The sequence below is a fragment of the Mercenaria mercenaria genome, chromosome 12 (assembly GCF_021730395.1).
Source record: "Mercenaria mercenaria strain notata chromosome 12, MADL_Memer_1, whole genome shotgun sequence".
In the NCBI taxonomy this organism is placed as follows: Eukaryota; Metazoa; Mollusca; class Bivalvia; order Venerida; family Veneridae; genus Mercenaria; species Mercenaria mercenaria.
In genome coordinates, this window is record NC_069372.1 from 72,134,995 (window position 1) to 72,161,577 (window position 26,583).

The 26,583-nt window shown below is 35.4% G+C and overlaps 1 protein-coding gene across 3 annotated transcripts; it reads left to right on the forward strand.

Annotated features, from left to right (window-relative positions):
- Positions 1-714: 714 nt before the first annotated feature.
- On the forward strand, positions 715-26,014 carry LOC123534052 (sedoheptulokinase-like). 3 transcript variants are annotated; one of them, XM_045316092.2, is made up of 5 exons: positions 715-808; positions 6,536-7,166; positions 8,741-8,916; positions 21,364-21,564; positions 25,098-26,014. In XM_045316092.2, exons 2-5 carry the CDS (start codon positions 6,562-6,564, stop codon positions 25,559-25,561), a joined length of 1,446 nt encoding a protein of 481 aa, XP_045172027.2. In that variant the 5' UTR covers positions 715-808; positions 6,536-6,561; the 3' UTR covers positions 25,562-26,014. The 3 variants fall into 3 exon arrangements, with proteins under 3 accessions (XP_045172027.2, XP_045172026.2, XP_045172025.2); XM_045316091.2 differs by having other exon boundaries at positions 764-863; XM_045316090.2 differs by lacking the exon at positions 715-808 and adding an exon at positions 4,846-5,058.
- The last annotated feature ends 569 nt before the right edge of the window (positions 26,015-26,583 follow it).

Consider the following 26,583-nt stretch of genomic DNA (forward strand, 5'->3'; position numbering starts at 1 on the left):
TTACCATCAAAATAATCATCATGTAGGTGAAACTATCCTCTATCAGATTCATTTAAGAAAATACAGATATATTTGAAATTTATGCCGTATTTTAAAAAATAAAAGTCCATTTTGTATGAGATTCTGTATGAAAATGTCCATTTCGTAGGCCGCGGTCTTGATAAATCGTACAATTTCTTTTATTCACCCGGCCAATTTACCATAAAAAAATAATCATCATGTAGGTGAAACTATCTTCTATCAGAATCATTTAAGAAAATACAGATATATTTGAAATTCAAGCCGTATTTTAAAAAATAAAAGTCCATTTTGTATAAGATTCTGTATGAAAATGTACATTTCGTAGGCCGCGGTCTTGATAAATCGTACAATTTCTTTTATTGCCCCGGCCAATTTACCATAAAAAATAATCATCATATGTAGGTGAAACTATCCTCTATCAGATTCATTTAAGAAAATACATATGTATTTGAAATTTAAGCCGTATTTTAAATAATAAAAGTCCATTTCGCGAAATGGGGTCCATTTCGCACTCTATCCCTACTGAGTACCGTTTTTCTCATATTTTCCTACCTGTTTCAAAGTGAAATAGCTCTATTATCAAAATTGAATTCAAATACTGTATATGTTTATATCTGAAATAATCAACAAATGTAGATTTTTGTAAATGCAAAATTTAATCCAAGTGTTGTGTTACAGCATATGTACACGAGCGCATTACAGAAGATGACAATGATATTAATTCATTGGTACCCGAGTTAACAAACAGACAACAATAACAACAAACCGGAAACCCCAGTTTTTGCTGGTATTAACACCCAAGTTTTTTGACATTTTTAGCCGCAATTTAACCATAAACAAAGGTGAAAGTAATATCTTTATTTATAAATAACTGTCATTGTTATACAAGTAACAATTTCTAAGATTGAAGTAAAACCTAAGAACCACTTAATCGGATGTTTGGTTATTTGGACAGTTAGTGTTAGATATCTACATGATAGTAATGGCCCTTTTCATACTTAGAACATTGGGAGTTCTTGGTCAGATCCACTTTTAGAGCTATAGGTTTTTAAATTTTGTACACAGTCTTGTTTGTCATTTGGTGGCACCTCATCAGCTAAAGTCCACCTCATCAGCTAGCCTCATTGTACCAACTATCGAACGCTACCATCTCTCGACCGATTTCAATATATCACCGGATTACCGCTTTCTGCAAAGGTACTTTACTAATCTATTGGCATTTTCATGGGTCTTTTGCCAGTTTTAGCAAAGAATTGGTAAGAGTTTTATAGAATATTTTATTCATATCCTTTTCTAACTGACTAAGTACACCGACCTCAAAAAATTTACAAGAAAATCGAATTGTTTATGTTTTGATATGTTTCCCGTCTGTCAGATCTAACACATACATGTGTTCAAATTTTCTCATTTTGATGAGAATATATATAAACTTATGGACTATTTAAATAAATGCATTAAATTTTATTGCTGAAATATTTGACTGATTTGGTGTCATGACACCGTAAAAAAGGTCGAGAATTGGTTCTCTGTAGAATGTGATTATCGATCAAACCTACCTACATGTACACTACTGTATTACGTCATGTAATAGAAGTGAACATCCCAAAATAGAATACACAGCTTTGAAATAGGTCAGTCTACCAGTCAATGTCGATATCTTATATTTGATTATTTCTTAACCTATATAATTACCACAAAATAGTGTAAAACTGGGTCGAGAGATGGTACATGGAGGCTAAATACCTAGGAATAACTATCTCCAATGATTTGAACTGGTCACAACACTAGAAAACATAACTTCTAAGGCAACCTCTTCCCTTCGATTTATTCAGAGAAATGTCAAGACAGATAACATAAAGGTCAAAGAAGCTGCATACACCACCTATGTCCGCCCCCAGCTAGAATACTGTTCAACTGTGTGGCATCCCTGGCAGAAAACCCTCACCCATAAACTTGAACGAGTCCAAAGGTCAGCAGCTAGGTATGTTATGAATGATTACAACTATACAAGCAGTGTAACTGAAATGTTGAAATCCTTAGAATGGAAAACTCTCCAGTACCGTAGGTTAAACTGTTCATTACTTTTGTTTTTCAAAGTAAGGACCCAGACCGTTGCTGTTGACCAAGGTTACTTGTCCCCATTAGAAACCTGAACTACTTGATCCCTTATTCCAGCACTCAATACTTTGCTAACTCTTATTTCCCTAGAACCATCCGTCTCTGGAACTCCCTCCCCACATCAGTCAAAGCTAGCCCCAGCCTCAGTATCTTTACAGAGAGGCTGGCGGCGGTCACTATGTAATTCTTCCATTCTGTCCTATTTTAACTGTAGCATACTGTCCTTTTATCTTTTACTTTTAATACTGTAATATACTAAATTTCTTTAACAACTGTTTCTTTGACAGCGCCGACCAGTCATAATCGGAAATCGATTGTTGGTTGTAACGATGTAGATGTAGATGTGGCTATCTGTTCTGTTCTGAGATTTCCACTGTTGACTTTAACGCGTACGATGCGCCCAAACTACGTTGGTAGAGATGATGATATCACTATTGGTGATCCACCACGAATAATATAATCCACTTTGAATATAATCCAACACCATGAATATGAATCACTAGCCCCTTCACATTTAATAAAATTATGTAGCTATTAGCACTTTCTTATCTTAAAATACTCATTAATGCTTTGATCATAATTAGGTCAAGAGCCATCTCTCTCTCTCTCTCTCTCTTGCATTTTGTTAGAATATCATCCTTTTTATTAGTAGTGACAACGTGAGCTTTTGTGTCCGCTTTATGTCTGTCTTGTGTCATGTGTCAACAATTTGTAAAAAAATCTTCTTCAGAACCACTGGGCAAATCAAAGAGCTATAAAATAAACAGATCGGCAACTTGAAAGGCATATAGAGTAAATCTCGCCAACATCTCGTGACGACTGAATGAGATCTCGTTGTAAGCGTCTGTTGATCATGATTGATCAAGTCAGCAAACGCTTTGAAACAAGGTTACTTTCGGGTCATTTGTTTATCATGATAATGGTGCATTTTTAATGTTATTAGTATTTTCTACACGGGGAAGGAATGAATTTATGATTGAAAGTCTGAGAAATCAACAGTTTTCGTTTGAAAAAGGACTCAAATTGGTTTATTACGTGCCGGACGTACCACCAGTTTTATACTTCAGTAAGCGTCTGTTGATTTGATCATGATTGATCAATTTGGCAAACGCTTTAAAATAAGATAACACGCTAACATGTGATGACGCGGGATTATCCCAAGTTGCCATTCTGTGTATTTTATAGTTCTTTGGGCAAATTTACACCAACCTTAACAAGAATGATCCTTGGGTGGCCCCCTTTCAAAATTTCCCAAAGAATTCAATTCCATGCAGAACTCTGGTTGCCATGGCAACCGAAAGGAAAAACTTTGAAAATCTTCTTGTCAGAAACTGTTAGCCGGATTTTAAAAGTATTTTGTAGAAATGATCTCTAGGTGACCTATCAAAATTGCCTAAGCCTTTGGTGGCCCCCTTTCAAAATTGCCCAAAGAATTTAATTCCATGCAGAACTCTGATTGCCATGGCAACCGAAAGGAAAAACTTTGAAAATCTTCTTGTCAGAAACTGTTAGCCGGATTTTAAAAGTATTTTGTAGAAATGATCTCTAGGTGACCTTCCACCAAAATTGCCTAAGCCTTGGGTGGCCCCCTTTCAAAATTGCCCAAAATGTAGAAATGATCTCTAGGTGACCTTCTACCAAAATTACCTAAGCCATTTTGTTTTGGTAAAAAACATGGCCCCCAGGGGGCGGGGCTATTTTCCCCATATGGGTAGAGACCACCAATTGTTTTCCCATAGACTTACATTATAACATTATGACGTGTACGGCCTTCCATACATCGAAACATGTATATCTAACTACATAATTTTCAAGAACTATCTTAGTTCTACCAAAATATCGGACGAAAAACATATGAATAGTGATACTTTATTTAAGTAATTTTTGTGTGAATGAGATCACCCCCTGTTTACATCGTTGGCATGGCGGGAGAAATTCGTTTCATAAAACTTTTTTTCAATACACATAAAATGTAGCAAATTTTGTCAAAATGTATGATAAAATACTATAAATGCAGTGAAAAAAATATCAGTTTTGAAAAAATAATCACTTTCTGGGTTTGTTTACATGACTGACCAATCAGAACGCACAGACGTTACCTTATTCCCAGGTATACACTTACCTCATTCCCAGTACTTTTTTGAATTGGTAGTCTCTGACCATATGGCTATATTGTAAATTTCAAAAATCTTCTGCTTCAAATATTTCTTCTTCTTCAATATTTTAAACTCTTCATAGGTGTTTGTGATTAAATCAGCACCTTTTTACTGATAAGAATAACTGTTAAAATATAAATGGATTAACTTGCTAACCTGTAGTATGTTATACTTTAATTTAAACCTAGACTGATCTTAATAAGAATTATTCTTATGGAAATCATACCAACCATATGTAAAAATAATGGAACTTTTTCTTGTCTCTCACCTGACTTTCATTCAGTTCAGTATCACAATTTTATTTTAACCAACGAAATAAATGTATCATGTAAATTTAAATTTAGTTTTTCTGTTACTGTTAGGCTGAAAATAAAAGCAATTCATTTTGATAAGTCTTATTGACATTGGGTACAGATTTGCCATGCACATTCACTCATTTTCAATAAACAGGTCCATTTTAAGAGTTAGGTCCATGTTTCAGAGAAAAAAGTTTGAACATTATTAAATCATAAAAAGAAGGCAGTGTTTTACATGAAAATTTAACACCATATAAAACATTTATATTATTCTACAAATCCATAGTCAATTTATCAATACATGTATTAAATTCTGGAAAGGAAATGCATGAAAGGACCACATTTCTGGAGTTTTTTAAAAAGCTGTTACATGATTTTGTTTGGAAGCATTTGCAACAACGTACCAGTGTTTAAGTGTATAAGTATCCAACTTCATGCGACAGAACAATAAAACATATATTGGGCAAGTAAGTTGTTTGTCAACTATTTTATATAATATTGTTACTAAATAACATCATCATTCGGTACATAGTTTAGTTTAGTAAAATTCAGCTGTGTTAGAATAAATTTTATTAAAATTCCTTTTCTCCATTATACATGCATGCATGAAGTCAATATTTTCCACCTTACTAGTCTAAATCATAGAGGGAACAATGCTTCACTTAAGATATATTATCTGGCGTTGTTGAGTCTCGGACAGAAACATGAAATGGACCTAATTATTGAATAATCATAATAATAATGTACCTACCAGTTTTGCATTTTCGATGTTGCCATCTGACACAAGAGTCACAGGCACCAGCATGTTGCCTTGGACGAACCTCCTTATTGCACTCTTTGCAGGGAAATTGCATTTCAGTAATCCAACAAATTTACATAAAGTTTTATTTTAACTCTAACATTATTATCAAAAGTACCTTTGATCATCAAAGTCACATTTTCAATCATTGAACAAACAAATGGATTAAAAGATAACCTTGTAAATAACTTATGTTTGAAGTTTTTGGTCATCTCTAATATACAACATAGAATAAAATATCTTTTTTTAAGTGTATTAACCTAATTATGAAACATGAAATTATTCATAATTATACATTTTCCCCCCAAAATAACATTATAATCATATTTACTAACAGAAACAAATTTGGGGTGAAAAGTCTTCATATGCTATAAAACACCAGACTTTTCACTCCCAATTTGGGGGTGAAAAGTCTTGGGAGGAACAGTCTTGGGGGTGAAACGTCTGACAACCCTAAATTACACCAGATAAATATTTCTGTTAAAAATAGGTGAAGTTACTGCTGCTGTTTAAAATCATTCCAATTTTGTTGTTAATTGTTGTGCAGTAATTGTACCGAGACAATGAGAATCCTTAAAAATTCCTCTTTTAAAATGCTGATGAAAAGCATAGATTTTATTAAATGTGATCGTAGAAATAAGAATATTTCTAATAGAATGATTTTTCAAAGGTGGTCAATCAGATTTTAGTCAACTGATTAATTAGTTTAAAACTGAATCATCTCGGATCAAATTGCACTTGAATGTTATCCAGTATATGAAGTTGTGGACCTAGAGTTTTGTTTGGGATTTTACTCAATAAGTCCAGAGTTATGGCCCTTGACTTAGTTCAAAATACGCATTAACTTCAGTTTTAAAGAAAAATCATTTTTAGCCAAAATCTGGAGGTCAGTGTCTTTTAAATATATACCAGTAGTTAAAGACTGTTGACATTCATTATTGTATACTTTTATTTTTAAAATGTTTCCAATTAAAACATTTCATGAAACAATTTTCCTTGTTCCAAGGAATTGTTGGTATCCCCTAAATGATGAAAAAGAATGCCTGATGTGTCAATATCTACACGATATGAAGACTTTGATGTTGTGATTTATAAAAGATGCTACACCACTTGTAAAATCAGTATTCTCTGTTGATGTTTTTCAGATATTGGCTAGAAAAAGTCTTCAGTAATGGCAACATCAGGCTCATGTTTGGGAATTGACCTTGGCACAACCTCAGTTAAAGTTTCTCTGATAGACATCCAGTCAAAGTTGCCAGTTTTTTCCACATCTGAGCCAACAAATGCTGATATTGATAATGAACCTCGGAAATCAGAGCAAGATGTGTCGAAAATTATGCATGCTGTTTGTATATGCTTGACAAGAATTACTGATAAAAATAGAGCTTGTGTAAAATGTATATGCGTTTCTGGTCAAATGCATGGGATATTGTTATGGAATAGTGATTTACAAATGAGTCTAGAAGATGAAAAATTGGAAGTACGTAACACAAGCAACCTATTTACATGGCAGGATCATAGGGCCTCGAGTGAGTACATTGCAGCTTTACCGAAACCAGACTCCCATCAGAACAAAGCCACTGGTTTTGGCTGTGTTACCTTGTTTTGGATGGCACAGTTTCAGCCGGAAGTGCTGGTACATTACAATACAGCCGGAGGTATCATGGATTACTTGGTAGTGTTGCTGTGTGGGCTTGATAAACCTGTAATGAGTGATCAGATAGCCTCCAGCTGGGGATATTTCTCATCTCAAACAAACACATGGAATTTTCAAATGTAAATATTTTTTTTCTTTTCTATTCTGTTTTGTAGATTTCTAATACTATTTATTGTTGTTATGAAAGTACATGGAATTGATCTGTAAGTGTCAATAACAGTGAAACACCTCTTACTTGAGCAACGATGACACAAGCAACCATGTTCACTCTAGCAATTCATGTTCTGTTTTCTGTTTGGATCACTTTAAATCCAGGATAACATTCTGCTCATCCCCACTTGTGACTATTAGTGATTGGTGTTTGACTGTACTGGTCAATGAATAATATACTGGTATCCCTTATATACCTTTCCATTTATCTGTTTATAACTTTGAATGTTTTGTTGGTATTTAGAAGCATGCCCTGTAGCAGAGTGACCCTTACCTTGGTAATGGTGAAATCTAAAACAATTAATCTAAATCATTTTGGAACTAGAGTTATCACTAATGGCGACTAATACCCCCAGATGCCACTGTGATACAGTACCAGATGCCACTGTGATACAGTACCAGATGCCACTGTATCACAGTACCAGATGCCACAGTGATACAGTACCAGATGCCACTGTGATACAGTACCAGATGCCACTGTGATACGGTACCAGATGCCACTGTGATACAGTGAAAGTAAAATGTTGTGACCTTTAACTGTGAGATTTGTTCTTGCCATTGGATCTAGTAATCTTAGTTATGCACTCTGCAATGTCATCTTGATGAACAGTCGATGCTGATGTCATGAAAATCCTTCCAGCCATTATTTGTTTTTCTCTGTTAATGGTTGTGCTCTCTTTTTCAACAGTATTTTAGTTATGCAATTGCAGGCAGTTACTCTACCCAGTGTTCCTCAATTCTGTACCAGAACTTAACCTGTTCTCCACAAGTAACTGCCTACTTCTCTACATGAATCAGAGGTGGAGGACAAATATTTCAGACACAATATCTTGTTTCAAATCGTCAAGGGGAAAAAACACATTGCCCAGGAATCTGTAGCTCTGCACTCTCAGTGGTTAAAACGATATGGAGCATAAACAGATTTAAACTATTTGGTGTTTGAGTGGAAACAATGTACAGACAGACCAACAGACATACATAGTTTCAATGTAGCCACATTATTTTGAATCTGGGTTATAATTGTGCTACATACAAACCTTCATTGAAATACCTGCACTGTAGCTGAGATTCTTTTCAGCTCAGTTATTTGAAGAAATAGGAAGGCTTGTATTTGCCGTGGTATTCAGCCCACTGTCAGTTGTTCTCAGGTTGAAGTTCCATGGCATGGTTCTCAAATTCACTTTATTTTCTTAACTATCTGTCATCATCAAAACCACATGTGTCAGTTTATTTTCTTAACTATCTGTCATCATCAAAACAACATGTGGCAATTGACCTTGGACATCTCTTGGTTTAGGGTCAGATACCTAAGAGGTAAAGGTACTTAGTGTCAGATATATTGTAGTGTCGGCTTAAAAATACAGACTGAAATATTTTCCTAGTAATGAACCTAAGTGTAATTTTCCTAGTGTTAATCTATGCTGTTAACAGACTTTTTTCTTTGCTGTTTACAGACTGAAATGTTTCTCTATGCTGCTTACAGATTGAGAGAGGCCAATTTTCCCGTGCATGTACTTCCTGTTGTTGAAAGGTCAGGGTCGCAAGCAGGAACACTATGTACAGAGTGGTTTGGTATACCAAAGGGTACACCAGTATTGGCAGGTCTCGGAGATCTTCAGTGCTCGTTTGTCTCCGGATCTGAGGGAGAGACAGATGCTGGTAAGATTATTATCAGACAGAATTGCCTGTAGAAAAGACATAATGGATTTTACCTTAGGCTGCAAGGCCTGTTCAGCATTCTTTTTTCCTTTTTTGGAGTGTCTAATACCACTCTGATTGGGAATTCCTGAATAATACGAATAATTAAGAAAAAATAAGTTCCCAAGTGTGGTTTATCGTAGAATAACCCGTGTTTTGAGTTCTTATGCGTAAGAATATATCACAAAGGCCGTAGGCCTGAGTGATATATATTATTTGGCATAAGAACGAACAACCAAGGGTTATTCTACAATAAATCACACTTGGGAACTTGATATTTCGATTCTAACACGACATACTTAAATCAAGTGTTAGAAAAAATGGTAACTACTTTTTACGACATAAACTACACTTTGTGCTAAGCACCTGGATTTGGCTGTTGAAATTTAGGGGTGTAACGATACATTGAAATATCGATGCATTGCAATCCTGAGTGTCTAGATAGTATGCATCGATAGAAAAATCATGATCCAATAACAATCACCGATAGTTCCTTCAACAATTGATAGTTTCGATAGTTTTGAAATTTTAGTAAATATAGAAATAATTAATAGCTTTCATTCACGCCTTGGAAATTGTTGATGTCTCCATTACAATAATTAACCTCACAGACTTAAACTACCATAAAGGACTGTATTAACAGCAATTATAAATAAAAAAAAGTGCTGTGTCGTACACTGTAATGCCAGTTGGTAGTTTTACTGTATAAAACATGCATTGCAATAGTAACATGCAATAAAATAGTATCGCAATAGTCTTTCATCAATACTATTGCAATAGTCAAAATTGGCCTCAATAGTCACCCCTATTGAAATTTTATCCATGTATTCTCCCCATTGCTTAAGGATTGCAGCAAATATTGTGTAACATGGCCATCAGACCTTTCATAAATTACCCTCCAGTCCCCAAAACCACGGCGAATCTAGCAGATTGTTCCCATACGCAACAGATTAGTTGTTAATGTTATTTTGCAGCCAAACTTTTTTGATGTTGTACGCAGATACCACGATTTTCATGCTAGTATTTACAAATGTCATGTGACTTTCATTCATAAAAAGAGTTGCACGCGGGGGTCCTTTGCACGTACATGGGTTATCCTAAAATAACAGTTTAAAGTAAATGATTTTCTTCTGTGGGCATGTAGGTTATTTGCTGGTCGTGTTAGAATGTATGGTAGACAGTATTAAAGGAATAAGGTCAGTAATTCGGTCGAAAATGTGCTTCTGTGGTCTAGTCGAAAGAAGTCCATAATAAATAGATCCTAATTTTCCCATTTTTTGCGCAAATTCGTGTAAAACAAGTGCTTTAATCACCATTTTTCTCTACTAGATTACATTCTGCATGAAATGAGATGGTTTTCATGTTCATATACCCCACATGGCAAGTTTTGCAGATCGAAATCGGAAGTAGGTGTTTACTGCATGGACGAGAGCAAATATGCGCCATTTTTAGGATAGCAGACCACAACTGACTGGCATTTCACTAGGAACTACAAAACCCCCTATTTTCTTTTCATTTTTTCGTTAATTTGTGATAGAACTTTCATGAAAAATAGGTGTAGGAAAAAGTGATGTTCTCTAAAGATACGTAAAGACGACCTGAAGTTGTCATTTTTTATATGAAACAAAGAAGGATTTGAATTACTGACCTTTAACCTATAAGAGCTGAAATAAGACTTTTCTCGAAACACATTGCGATTAGTCTTAATAGTCATAAATTGGTTGTATATGATATAAAAGTGTGTTTCCAATACAAAATAATAATGAAATTTGAAAAATTTTGAATTTTGACCATATTTTGAGTAGATGCACCTATTTCAGCAGCGATTACTGGGATTAAAAAGCCCAATATTTTGTCTCCAGAATGTCAGAATATGCACAAAATGCATCCTTCTGGGTCTTATTCATGACGGAATGAATGATATTTCAGAATCCCAGTGAAAAATAATGCATACAAGTGAAACTTTTACCAAAATATACAATATAAGGACCATAGTGCCAAAATTTAGCCCAGTAAATGGGTAGGGGGTGGCATCTATTAAATGTCTTTATTTCTCTAAGATCTCGAAATTTCACAATGAAACTTGGCAATATGTGTGGTATTACATCTTTCTTGAAAATAGAGATGAAAATGATGTGAAATTTGATAAGAAACATTTCTTATAATAGGGAATTGATCCTACTAGGGTAACATGCGATATACCAAATGAGATATATTATCGAATTAAAAAATGTGTACTTCAGGCACGTGCAAAGAGCGTCTGACATCGTTTTTTTTTTTTTTTTTGAAGAATACGCCTTTTCCTTGTGCCTAATAAGCATCTACATAACTTGTCTGAACCGCAACGTCTTGCACATCAGTACAAATATGGACAGTGATGTTTTTACCTAGACTATTCAAAGAATAGTCTAGCTATTCTACTCACCCTGGCATCGGCATCACACCTTGGTTAAGTTTTTGCATGCAAGTACATACAGCTATCATTTAAAGGCATATAGCTTTCAAACTTGTTTTTTCTTTTTCTAGGTCAATTACCAACCTCACTGGGTCAAGTTCCATAACTCTGACATGTATTTTGAGCCAATTATGACCCCTTTTGGACTTAAAAAGTTCTGGTTAAAATTTTACATGCAAGATAGTATCGCTAGAACTAATGCAGATATTGAATTGAAACTTTACATGTGTCTTCGGGGTTATAAAACTACTTGATAGCACCAAGTCCCATAACTCTGACCTTCATTTTGGCCAAATTAGAAAATTCTGGTTAAAGTTTTGCATGCAAGTACATACAGCTATTATTTAAAGGCATATAGCTGTAAAACTTCTTTTTTCTTGTTCTAGATCAATTACCAACCTCACTGGGTCAAGTCCCATAACTCTGACATGTATTTTGGGCAAAGTATGTCCCCTTTTGGACTTAGAAAATTCTGGTTAAAGTTTTACATGCAAGTTACTATCTCAAAAACTAATGCAGATATTGAATTGAAACTTTACATGTGCCTTCCGGTAATAAAACTAGTCCCATAACTCTGATATGCATTTTGGTCAAATTATGTCCCTTTTTGAACTTAAAACTCTTTTGATATTTTAACATTTTGGGTAATATTTTCCTGCTTTTGGGACAATATTTTGAATAATCGAGCTTGGCTGTCTTATGGACAGCTCTTGTTATTCCAGAATCTACCTTAAGACTGATAGGGAATCAATCCTGCGCAAAGCGACGAAAATAGGGATCAATCCTATGTTGGCAGATTCCCCTATGGTAACATGCAATATACCGGATGAGATATTTACTGACAACTTGAAAAATGTGTACTTCATTCTGTGCAGTCATTAGACAGTCCTTTTCATATTGTTATTGGATCGATTTCTGATTGTGGCAGTGCCTTATTTCATATTAAAACAGTAAAAGTGGAAATTAAATAAAACATTAAATAATCACATCAATAAACATTTAAAATGTATGTTTAAGGAGGAACCACACTATAACTTTTTTTTCAGAGCCCAAGTTATTGAGTGGTACCAACAAAAACTGGAAGATATTTCTGATTTAGATCTGTGTATATTTTTACGTTTAATGCATCAGTGACGTTTCCATGACGTCGCAAACATGACCACTTCGCGCACTTTTGACGTCATATATACGGGGACAAAATCTGCCTTGAAATTATTGTACCGGCAATATTTTTAGCTCACCTGTCACAAAGTGACAAGGTGAGCTTTTGTGATCGTGCGGTGTCCGTCGTCCGTCTGTCAGTCCGTGCGTGCGTCCGTCCGTCCGTCCGTAAACTTTTGCTTGTGACCACTCTAGAGGTCACATTTTTCATGGGATCTTTATGAAAGTTGGTCAGAATGTTCATCTTGATGATATCTAGGTCAAGTTCGAAACTGGGTCACGTGCCTTCAAAAACTAGGTCAGTAGGTCTAAAAATAGAAAAAACCTTGTGACCTCTCTAGAGGCCATATATTTCACAAGATCTTCATGAAAATTGGTCAGAATGTTCACCTTGATGATATCTAGGTCAAGTTCGAAACTGGGTCACGTGCCATCAAAAACTAGGTCAGTAGATCTAAAAATAGAAAAACCTTGTGACCTCTCTAGAGGCCATATATTTCATAAGATCTTCATGAAAATTGGTCAGAACGTTCACCTTGATGATATCTAGGTCAAGTTCGAAAGTGGGTCACATGCCATCAAAAACTAGGTCAGTAGGTCAATAATAGAAAAACCTTGTGACCTCTCTAAAGGCCATATTTTTCATGGGATCTGTATGAAAGTTGGTCTGAACGTTCATCTTGATGATATCTAGGTCAAGTTCGAAACTGGGTCACCTGCGGTCAAAAACTAGGTCAGTAGGTCTAAAAATAGAAAAACCTTGCGACCTCTCTAGAGGCCATATATTTCATGAGATCTTCATGAAAATTGGTCAGAATGTTCACCTTGATGATATCTAGGTCAGGTTCGAAAGTGGGTCACGTGCCTTCAAAAACTAGGTCAGTAGGTCAAATAATAGAAAAACCTTGTGACCTCTCTAGAGGCCATATTTTTCATTGGATCTGTATGAAAGTTGGTCTGAATGTTCATCTTGATGATATCTAGGTCAAGTTCGAAAGTGGGTCATGTGCCTTCAAAAACTAGGTCAGTAGGTCAAATAATAGAAAAACCTTGTGACCTCTCTAGAGGCCATATTTTCCATGGGATCTGTATTAAAGTTGGTCTGAATGTTCATCTTGATGATATCTAGGTCAAGTTCGAAACAGGGTCATGTGCGGTCAAAAACTAGGTCAGTAGGTCTAAAAATAGAAAAACCTTGTGACCTCTCTAGAGGCCATACTTTTGAATGGGTCTCCATAAAAATTGGTCAGAATGTTCATATTGATGATATCTAGGTCAATTTCGAAAGTGGGTCAGTAGGTCAAATAACGAAAAAACGTTGTGACCTATCTAGAGGCCATATTTTTCATGGGATCTGTATGAAAGTTGGTCTGAATGTTTATTTTGATGATATATAGGTCAAGTTTGAAACTTGGTCAACTGCGATCAAAAACTAGGTCAGTAGGTCTTGAAATAGAAAAACCTTGTGACCTCTCTAGAGGCCATACACTTGAATGGAACTTCATGAAAATTGGTCAGAATGTTCACCTTGATGATATCTAGGTAAAGTTCAAAACAGGGTCACGTACCTTCGAAAACTAGGTCAATAGGTCAAATAATAGAAAAACCTTGTGACCTCTCTAGAGACCATATTTTTCAATGGATCTTCATGAAAATTGGTCAGAATTTTTATCTTGATAATATCTAGGTCGAATTCAAAACTGGGTCACATGAGCTCAAAAACTAGGTCACTATGTCAGATAATAGAAAAAGCGACGTCATACTCAAAACTGGGTCATGTGGAAAGAGGTGAGCGATTCAGGACCATTATGGTCCTCTTGTTTAATGTAAACCCATAAATTGTACATGAAATGAAAGCTGACATGAAACTCCAGACGATGATTTAATCGGAATTGCTCTACGTTTTCGCGTACTAAAATGAGAGCCAAAAAACGAGTTTTCTTTTTACCTAAACTTTCCACAAAAAAATAGCTTCACACAGCATTAAAAAAAATCCATCCGTAATTTTTTTACCAAAATTGAATATGTTTTACACTAATACGTCCTACGTCCTGTAAATATGTAGTAAAAAACAGAAAGTTTTACTGTGCCGTTTTGTGGCTATAAGAACTTTTTAAGCATCACTACAGTAACATTTTTTGACGCTGAAAAAAATGACGTGAATGTGAAGTAAAGTGCCGCCAGTTTTTATTTACACAGTTAAAATTAACTGTAATTTATTTATTATTAGGTATAAGGCCATGTCATGGCAACGAAGTAGATTTGAAGTGGCTTTTTTTGACCATGTCCGGAAGGTTTTCAACCCAGTCGGGTCCCTTTTGACATAAACTTGTACCCTTTTAATACATGGTCGACTAGGTATGGGTCCTGGCTACGGATTAAGACCATGTTCGAAAACCTGGGTGACCCATATGTGTCAGGGGAGGTAATACATGGAGGAACGGTATTGTATTAAATTCATACTGAATTTCAGCTGATAATGACACTATGTTAGATTTTGACCCCTATTCAAGTTTCTACACTCCAGGTACCTACCTATACCATATATGAATATGTTTGTAGATTCTTAGCTTCACATTTAAGCTACTTACAAGTCCATATGATGCCATCAGAGCTCAGGACAGGTATCAGAAAATGACCAAACTTGTTATTTGCAGTAGGGTGCTGGCCAAGACTAAGCTGGCCCGCCCCGTGGAGCCGTGAGAATTGCTCCAAAGGTGTCATTGGACTCAGTGAAGGTAGTGCTTGAGCTTTCAGGACTGCCTTGTCTGCTCTGAAAAGTTCATATTTTGAGAATATTACCGGAATTTGACCTATGACCTTGACCCCTAGTCGACCGGGTTCGAACCTAACGTGGCCTGTTTTCTCTAGGTACTTGCTTACCATTTGCAACAAGGTATCATTTATTAAAATCGGACATCAGGTTATGACTCCTCTGACAAGGCCAGCCCCTCTATTTAATATATGAAGAAGTATGCATATTTTCAGAAAAAAGATACATTTTGAGACGGTTCTCCGACGAAACCGTCAGCGACAAAAATATACAAATTACATATCTGCTTAGACAATGTTTAGATATAATTCATAAAAGTTATTTCATTAAAATATCTTGTGTTTGGAACATTCTACAATTATGTGAAGCTAATAAAAAACACTGCCTTTTACCGTATGGAAAAGTACGGATATACAGCTTTTCTCCTAAATTACGTACAGACGGACGAAAAGATGTTGTCTTTTTTGTCACAACTTTCAAATTTTGTCATTTTCTGACAAAACAAGTTTAAATTTGCAGTTATTTCGCCAAAGTAAATATTTTATAAGCATTTTTTCCTTATTTTACGGCAAATATTTAAAGTCAAAAATGGTAAATTTCAGCAAATGTTCCCAACAGCGTGCTCATCCGGGAAGACAGTTGTTTTTCATATTCGATTAGACAATATTTCCAACTACTTATGAAAAGAAATTTCAGTTTGATATCTTACTCTTAACGCTTTTTATAATAAAAAGAAATTGATAAATTTTTTCGAAAAAAATGCGACCAAGATTAGCATTATACGGTCCCTATAGCAAGTCTGCAGATCGTACAGACGGACAAAACTTACCTAAAACTATTTATTTCCATAGAAATAATTGATATTCGCCAAAACGTGTTACTTAAGAGCCTTAGTTGATGTAAACTATTTTTTCAGAAAAATAAAGTGTATTTTCGTAATGTTTTTGCTTTTTGACATATTGGCACCCATGTTCGAGCCCGGACGACCCTTGGGGTCGGGTTTGAGCCTTATGCTATACCTTTATGAAATAGTTCTTGAATAGTTCTACAAATGAATGTAACTTTCATTAAGATATCTAGAGTAATATATCATATACCTAGTAATAAAGAAGCGATAAAAATCGTAAAATATGCGCCGAGAAATCCATGCAGAACTACACGCTATTATCTGAGTCTACATGTCTTTTTGACCACACCAAGCACGTGATCGTGATCGGCCAATTTGCTCTGAAAAAATGTGTAATATTTTATGCTATTATAGACAAATTCGGACATTTCTGTAAAATTGCTACATAAATATGGTACGCTTTATACAAAGTATATAAAATATGTTAACTATTTGCGTTGTTAAATAGGCTCTGGTCTATAACTCTCTTTTGCGGAAAATGTATTAGCAATAATTTTGTATATGTTAGAAGAGTTTCAAATAATACATGTTTATATCTTGCATAACTTCGAATATGACCACGCAGATAACTGAAAGGAAATTTACACTAGTGTTTCCACTGATGTGATAATTATTCTTATCACTATAATCGAATGCCATAGTCTCAGCCTATTCTTTAATTAGTACTTATCCTCGCAGAAACATAATATTTCCATATTTCGGGTATGAACGGTAGATATTCGGATCTGGCAGTATGTTAACTAATGATAGTGTTACCATCTGTGTGATTACACATTCCATAAAAGCTACCACAATTTCTAAATAATGGGATAACTAATGCAATTTCACGTTTGTCTGAACGTTGCGTAACTTGTCAATTCTTCAAAAACAATTTGAAACGGTGACGTCGAGAAAACCTAAATTTGTTGACCTAGTATCAAAGCATAACAGCTAATTACCTAAAAACGACACCGCAGTACTTTCTTAATTTTGACGGTTATTCAGAAAACATACTAATGTAAAACATATTCAGTTTTAATAAAAAAATTACAATGGATATTTTTTTAATGCAGAGCGAAGCTATTTTTGTGGAAATTTTAAGTAAAAAGAAAAGTCGTTTTTTGGCTCTCATTTTATTAAGCGAAAACGTAGAGCAGTTCCAATTAAATCATCATTAAATAAAAATCTATTATAGTTAATTGTAAATGTGTAAATAAAAACTGGTGGCACTTTAGCTACCTACCCTTTTTGTTTAGCATGTTACCAGAAACAAACTTTTTTTGCCTAACCTTAAGGGCCATTTCTTCACATTCACGTCATTTTTTTTTCAGCGTCGAAAAATGTTACTGTAATGATGCTTAAAAAGTTCTTATAGCCACAAAACGGCACGGTAAAACTTTCTGTTTTTTACTACATATTTACAGGACGTATTAGTGTAAAACATATTCAATTTTGGTAAAAAAATTACGGATGGATTTTTTTTAAATGCTGAGCGAAGTTATTTTTTGTGGAAAATTTAAGTAAAAAGAAAACTCGTTTTTTGACTCTCATTTTATTACGCGAAAACGTAGAGCAATTCCAATTAAATCATCGTCTGGAGTTTCATGTCAGCTTTCATTTCATGTATAATTTATGGGTTTACATTAAAAAATATTGCCGGTACAATAATTTCAAGGCAGATTTTGTCCCCGTATATATGACGTCAAAAGTGCGCGAAGTGGTCATGTTTGCGACGTCATGGAAACGTCACTGATGCATTAAACGTAAAAATATACACAGATCAAAATCAGAAATATCTTCCAGTTTTTAGCTCGACTATTCGATGAATAGTCTAGCTATTCTACTCACCCTGGTGTCGGCGTCGGCGTCGGCGTCACACCTTGGTTAAGTTTTTGCATGCAAGTACATACAGCCACCAATTAAAGGCATATAGCTTTGAAACTTATTTTTTCTTTTTCTAGGTCAATTACCAACCTCTCTGGGTCAAGTCCCATAACTCTGACATGTATTTTGAGCAAATTATGCCCCCTTTTGGACTTAGAAAATTTTGGTTAAAGTTTTACGTGCAAGTTACTATCTCCAAAACTAATGCAGATATTGATTTGAAACTTCACATGTGTCTTCGGGGTTATAAAACTAGTTGATAGCAGCAAGTCCCATAACTCTGACTTTCATTTTGGTCAAATTATGCCCCCTTTTGGACTTAGAAAATTCTGGTTAAAGTTTTGCATGCAAGTACATACAGCTATTTCTAAAAGGCATATAGATTTGAAACTTATTTTTTCTTTTTCTAGATCAATTACCAACCTCACTGGGTCAAGACCCATAACTCTGACATGTATTTTGAGCGAATTATGCCCCCTTTTAGACTTAGAAAATTTTGGTTAAAGTTTTACATGCAAGTTACTATCTCCAAAACTAATGCAGATATTGATTTGAAACTTCACATGTGTCTTCGGGGTTATAAATCTAGTTGATAGCAGCAAGTGCCATAACTCTGACCTTCATTTTGGCCAAATTATGCCCCCTTTTGGACTTAGAAAATTCTGGTTAAAGTTTTGCGTGCAAGTACATACAGCTATTTCTAAAAGGCATATAGATTTGAAGCTTATTTTTTCTTTTTCTAGATCAATTACCAACCTCACTGGGTCAAGTCCCATAACTCTGACATCTTTTTTGAGCAAATTATGCCCCCTTTTAGACTTAGAAAATTTTGGTTAAAGTTTTACATGCAAGTTATTATCTCCAAAACTAATGCAGATATTGATTTGAAACTTCACATGTGTCTTCGGGGTTATAAAACTAGTTGATAGCAGCAAGTCCCATAACTCTGACCTTCATTTTGGCCAAATTATGTCCCCTTTTTGACTTAGCAAATTCTGGTTAAAGTTTTGCGTGCAAGTACATACAGCTATTACTAAAAGGCATATAGATTTGAAACTTATTTTTTCTTTTTCTAGATCAATTACTAACCTCACTGGATCAAGTCCCATAACTCTGGCATGTATTTTGGGCAAATTATGCCCCCTTTTGGACTTTGAAAATTCAGGTTAAAGTTTTACATGCAAGTTTCTATCTTCAAAACTAATGCAGATATTGAATTGAAACTTCACATGTGCCTTCGGGGTTATAAAACTAGTTGATAGCAGCAAGTCCCATAACTGATATGCATTTTGGTCAATTTATTCCCCCTTTTTGACCTTAAAACTCTTTTGATATTTAACCTTTTTGGGTAATATTTTCCTGCTTCTGGGACAATATTTCGAATAGTCGAGCTTGGCTGTCTTATGGACAGCTCTTGTTGTTGGTACCACTCAATAACGTGGGCTCTGAAAAAAAGTTATAGTGTGGTTCCTCCTTAAGTTAATTTATCTTCATTTTATGTGTCAATTATCATCATTTTATGTGTCAATCATTATTCTTTACCTTTGCTGGTGTTATATAATGATGTAAAACATTTACGTTAAAAATCTGACACTGAAGACTTTGTATGTGGACCAAAATATGCAACAACATATGTATGTGATTTTTTTTTTTTTTTTTTTTTTTTTTTTTTTTTTTTTTTTTGATTTAACGTCGCACCGACACATGATAGGTCATATGGCGACTTTCCAGCTTTAATGGTGGAGGAAGACCCCAGGTGCCCCTCCGTGCATTAATGTATGTGATTAGAACAGTTTTTTTCAATGAGATTTTGAAAAAATTAATTTTTTTAAGAAGGTACAAAGTTGATGTATGCAAATTTGACCGTTAAAGTGGTCAGTCATTCCTAAGCAACATTTTATGACATTTTTCAGGAATTGTTTATTCTGTTAAGAGATTTATTTCAGGAACTAAAAGACAACTTACATAGAGCTACATCCCAATTAGAAACTAATATTTAATTGATTTTTTATAGAATTTTGTAATTATCCCCCTTTAATATCAAAGTAATTTAAAAGCTGAGTATTTTTTATTTCAATACAATTTATAGTTTACATTTGCATTTGATATCGGGATATTTTAACAATCTGAACCAAAAGACAATTATTGAAAGAGTGTTTAGCTTTTGAATTCACTATATTTCCAATCTAACCAAAATAGGCAACAGGAGGTAATAATATTTATTGATTTCAGCTACATATACAATTGTAAATACAAATAAAGAAGGAGTTACAACTGTTTTGCGCTAAGCCAGCGAAATATTTAACAAATTGATAAATAGGTCTTATATTTATATCATTCTTTAGGTAAAGTATGTTTATTAGTCTCCTAATGGTTGAAAATCAGTTTCAGGGACTATAGGATTGTGCTTTTCTGCCTGTTCATCTGTCCATTCATCATTCTGCCATTCCATCTGCAATATTATGCAGGAAACAAATCCTTTTGACATAGGACCTCCAAGTTTAACCAGGGGTCTGGATTTGCACTGTATTATTTGGTACAAATGTACACCATAATGAGAAAAGCTGACACTAGCTCAAAGGTCAAGATCACACTTGGAGGTCAAAGGTCAACACAGTGTTTTTCCTGTCTGGTCTGCAGGGACAGCATTGGTCGCGAGTTCAATCCCTGGGCGTGATGTACTGTGAAATCATTTAATTTCGTGGGCACAGAATTTCGTGGTTTTGGTCAAACAGCAATTTCGTGGGGATATGAATTCTTGGATTTCAACTTTTGAACATAAAATGAATGGGAATTTTACTTGTTCATTGTGATTAAATTTTGTGGACTGACTCAACCACGAAATCCACATAAAATTAGTCTCCCACGAATATTAATGATTTCACAGTATATTCTCTATGACAATTTGATAAAAGACATTGTGTCTGACATCATTCATCCTTTACCTCTGATAATTCGTGTAGGGAAGTTGGCAGTTACTTGCAGAGAACAGGTTTGTACTGGTACAGAATCCATGAGCACTGGTTAGGTTTACTGCCCACCGTTACATGACTGAAATACTGTTGAAAAAACGGCGTTAAAACAAAACCAAACCATAATGCATCAATCCCTTGCTAAAAGGTCAAGGTAGCTCTCTGAGGACAAAGTTCAGTAGGATTTTCCTCCTGGCCAGTCCATATCACTGTACGTTAGACTTCACAACTTATTGGAATATCCTGAAGTGTCCAGATGTTAATTTTTATTTTTCAGTGATAAACATGTCCACGTCCAGTCAAGTCTGTTATCCGGTGCTGAGTTCTGAGTTTATTCCTCGGCGATGCGAGACACCTTCCCCCATCAGTTTCTTCCCTTTCTTTAACCAGAAGTTTTTAGCGGTGGCTGCAAGCCTTAATGGTGGGAATACTTTATCAGCATTTGTGAAGATGTTACAGAATTGGTTTGGATCATTTGGTAAGTCCATACACCATACTGGCTCAAGTCCATACACCATACTGGCTCATGTCCATACAACATACTGGCTCATGTCCATACACCATACTGGGCTCATTTGGTAAGTCCATACACTATACAGGCACATTTGGTAGGTCCATACACCATACAGGCACATTTGGTGAGTTCATACACCATACTGGCACAAGTCCATACTGGGCACATTTGCTAAGTCCATACACCATACTGGCTCAAGTCCATACACCATACTGGCTCATGTCCATACAACATACTGGCTCATGTCTATACACCATACTGGGCTCATTTGGTAAGTCCATACACTATACAGGCACATTTGGTAGGTCCATACTCCATACAGGCACATTTGGTGAGTTCATACACCATACTGGCACAAGTCCATACTGGGCACATTTGCTAAGTCCATACAGCATACAGGCTCATTTGGTAAGTGCATATACCATTCAGGCTCAAGTCCATACACTATACAGGCACATTTGGTAAGTCCATACAACATTCTGGTTCTAGTTCATACACCATACAGGCACATTTGATAAGTCCATACAGCATTTTGGCACAAGTCCATACACCATACAGGCACATTTGATAAGTCCATACAACATTCTGGCTCTAGTCCATACACCATACAGGCACATTTGATAAGTCCATACAACATTCTGGTGCAAGTCCATACACCATATTGGCTTATTTGGTAAGTATCTACAACATTCTGGCACAAGTCCATACACCATACAGGCACATTTGATAAGTCCATACAACATTCTGGCTCTAGTCCATACACCATACAGGCACATTTGGTAAGTCCATACAACATTCTGGTTCAAGTCCATACACCATACTGGCTTATTTGGTAAGTCCATACAACATTCTGGCACATGTCCATACACCATACAAGCACATTTGATAAGTCCATACAACATTTTAGCACAAGTCCATACACCATACAGGCTCATTTGGCAAGTCCATACAACATTCTGGCTCAAGTCCATACACCATACTGGCTCATTTGGTAAGTCAATACATCATACTTGCACATTTGGTAAGTCCATACACCATCCTGGCTTATTCATTTTGGTAAGTTCTTACAAAACACAGGCACAACTGGAACCTAGATGTCAGTATTTTTCCATATTTCATATTTAGGTTGTGAGATCATTTTTGACATCAGAGTTTTATGTGTGTTGTCCCAATAAAAAGTTCTTTAAAAGCTACAGTTTCAATATTACTGATGCCAAAGAACAACTTCATATAATTTATGTAATAGTTTCAAGTGTGTATGTGTATATAGTTATCACCGTAGATTTACATAGAGAAATATGCACTTGTTCTTTAGCAGAATATTGCACTCCTAATGTTGCCCAGTATTTCCACTACAGAACTGATGCATATTTCTAGATACAGATATAATAACCTAGCAATGTCAGAGGTCATTCAAATATACTACATGCTGTAAGTACACTTTACAAAAAAACCAGGAAAAGTGACAAAGTTACTGGCACATTCAATCAATTCAGTGTATAAATTGGTTTGTTTTACAGATAATGTTTATTAATTAATTCAGAATGTAACAAACACATTTTGCTTGAAGTTAACTGTACTTACATTGTTTTGGCACAGTTCATTTTAACAATTTTGCATATTTTCATAGGTGTTAAACACTTTAAGACACGCAATTTGCCAGATGAGCAAGTGCTGTAAATTGGGCTGTGACTTTAATGACTTTAATTTTGTCATATGATAGGCAGCAACTATATGAATGTTGTTAAGAATGCATGGCCAGCAAACCACACTTGGCCTTTCTATTTATATGTCTTCCCTTCTGGCTACGTGGCTAAATCTCACTGTATATAAGACATATTTTTGCCTCATTCAAAAAGGAGTTGGTATATTTTGCTCTTGTTGCTAAGACAACCTGGTTTCCAATCAATAACTAGAGAATACTTAGTGGTCAAATATTGTAGGATGATTGGCTGTGAAATGTGATTACTTATTTTAAGTTTAGGGGTATGTTCGTTGGGATCACTGACTTTGAGACTAAAAATGCTTTTCTATCTTTGGCATATGGTGGCCAAACTTCATAAGACATGTCTGTGATGGTAAGATTACTCTTTTTGATTGAAGGTCAGGGTCATAGTGACCTTGAGACTGAAAATTGTTTCCAATCAATAACTGGAGAACACTTTTCCCTACAGTTGTCAAATATCTTAGGGTGATTGCCTGTGTTGAGTGATTCAGGAAGTCAAGGTGATGTCGAGACTAACAAGAGCACCGCCTTGCGGGTGCCGACGCTCATCTGGTTTTTTTTTGTGTAATAGAAATATTGTCCTACCCATGATTTTCTAAGTCTAAAAAGGGCCATCATTCTTGCAAAAAGCAGGATAGAGTTATGTTTCTTGATGTTTAGTGTCCACTTATGATGGTGAAAAACTGTTGCAAGTTTTAAAGCAATAGCTTTGATAGTTTATGAGAAAAGTTGACTTAAACATAATACTCAACCAAGAAAATGATTTTCTAAGTCCAAAAGGGGCAATAATTATTGCAAAAAGCAGGATGGAGTTATGTTGCTTGCTGTACAGGGTCAGCTTATGATGGTCAACAAGTGTTGCAAGTTTCAAAGCAATAGCTTTGATAGTTTAAGAGAAAAAGTTGACCTTAACATAAAACTTTAGCAAGAAATCTGATATTTTCTAAGTCCAAAAGGGGCCATAAATCTTGCAAAAAGCAGGATGGAGTTATGTTTCTTGCTGTACAGGGTCAACTTATGATGGTGAACAAGTGTTGCAAGTCTTAAAGCAATAGCTTTGATAGTTTAGGATAAAAGCTGACCTTAACATAAAACTTAACCAAGAAAACTGATTTTCTAAGTCCAAAAGGGGCAATAAATCTTGCAAAAAGCAAGATGGAGTTATGTTTCTTGATGTACAGGGTCTGCTTATGATGGTGAACAAGTATTCCAAGTTTCAAAGCAATAGCTTTGATAGTTTAGGAGAAAAGCTGACCTAAACATAAAACTTAACCAAGAAATCTGATATTTTCTAAGTACAAAAGGGGCCATAAATCTTGCAAAAAGCAAGATGGAGTTATGTTTCTTGCTATACAGGGTCAGCTTATGATGGTGAACAAGTATTCCAAGTTTCAAAGCAATAGCTTTGATAGTTTAGGAGAAAAGCTGACCTAAACATAAAACTTAACAAGGCAACGCCGACGCAGACGCAGACGCCGACGCCGACAACCGCTCAAGTGATGACAATAACTCGTCATTTTTTTTCAAAAAATCAGATGAGCTAAAAATGAATATTTGGTGCTAGAGTGGACAAACTTCATAAGATGATTGCCTATGGTTAGTGGATGCTCCAGTTTGGGGTCGTAAGGTCAAAGGTCAAGGTCACAATATACTAGGCTGAAAACGTACACACAGTAATCTCAGACTGGCCATTATGTTGAGATGCCTGTGTTATACAAACAGCTCTTGGTTGTGGTATACTTATATTTTTAGTATTTTTATATATCACCAGGTGTAGCACTGGACAAACAAGATATCTGGCAGAAGCTGACGGACCTGTCCACAGCTAAAACTCCTGATGGTGTAAATGGACTTTCTACAGCTACAGTCTCTGATACAGGCGTGAAAGGACTGGTTATCCAGCCACTGCTTTTTGGTGAGAGACATGATCCAACATTGACTGGTTCTGTATCTGGTGCTCATGAAGATAACCTATCTCTAGGCTGTGTCTTCCAAGCTATGTGTGAAGGTCTGGTGAACAATCTTCACCAAATGATGCCAGTCTCCATGTTAATAGAGAGCGGAATAACCTCACTTGTTCTTACTGGTTCTGTGATTGATAGACAACCGTATGTGAAAGATTATGTGAAGAAGTTGTACGCACCACTTACGGTTAAAGAACAATCAGGGATAGATGCCTCAGTAGGGGCAGGAAGGATTGCATGCAAATTTTTAGAAACTTTGTCTACACACTAATTGATTTATTCTTAAATCTTCATACTGCTGGTGGTGTCGCTGAATTTAACTGAATTTTTGGTTGCATCGCTGCAAGAATAATCCAGACAAACAAATGAAATTCATTATTTTATCTTGAAAATATGAAAATCACATATTCATTTTCACATGAAATATAGCAGTGATTTGGCCAAAATTATGAAATATTATGCCAAAGAAATCAAAATGAGTTCATAGAATTAGGGCATTAAGCCAGTTTATAAACTGCTGAACCCTGGCAATATGATGTGTTTTTGCAGGTCGCAAAAGGTGCTAAAAATTCAAATGCAAAAAACTTTTACAGTTATATAAAAGAATATTTTTATTACAGTATATTTGTGCTTTTTATTACAGTATATGTGTGTAATGAAAGCTTGTGCTATTATTATTGTTTTCCATGCAGTTCCAGGAAATGAAATATACTGCTATCAATTATTGGGTTTGCTACTGATGCTCCACTGAAATGTTTTGGGTCAATATGGCAAGTGCATGGGTGGGGGTGACGGGAATGGGCTAGGCACTAGCCGAGTTTCCGTTTTTAGCTTGACTATACAAAGTCCTACTCGACCTGGCGCCGACGTCCTCCTGCATCCGCACTTTGGTTAAAGTTTTGATGTACTTTCTCTTTATCTTTGTTATTACTTGATGGATTCACTTCAAACTTAAAATAGTTGTTCTTCATCATCACCTACATCATGTGGCACAAGGTTCATAGCTCTGGCACCAATATTTCATGAATTATCCCCCCTTTTTACTTAGAATTTCAGGTTAAAGTTTTGGTGCACTTTCACTTTATCTCAGTTATCACTTAATGGATTAGATTCAAACTTAACATAGTTGTTCAACATCATCACTCACATCATATGACACAAGGGCCATAACGTTTGCACCAGTATTTCATGAATTATTCCCCCTTTTTACTTAGAATTTCAGTTTAAAGTTTTGGTGCACTTCAAGTTTATCTCAGTTATTACTAAATGGATTTGATTCAGACTGAGTGTAGT

What these genes read in the sequence shown, in the direction of transcription:
- LOC123534052 (XM_045316092.2), top strand. Translation starts at nt 6,562, where the DNA reads ATGGCAACATCAGGCTCATGTTTGGGAATTGACCTTGGCACAACCTCA. An exon ending in AACACATGGAATTTTCAAAT is followed by an intron (nt 7,167 to 8,740) that starts GTAAATATTTTT and finishes TGCTGCTTACAG; the next exon opens with ATTGAGAGAGGCCAATTTTC. An exon ending in GAATTGGTTTGGATCATTTG is followed by an intron (nt 21,565 to 25,097) that starts GTAAGTCCATAC and finishes ATATATCACCAG; the next exon opens with GTGTAGCACTGGACAAACAA.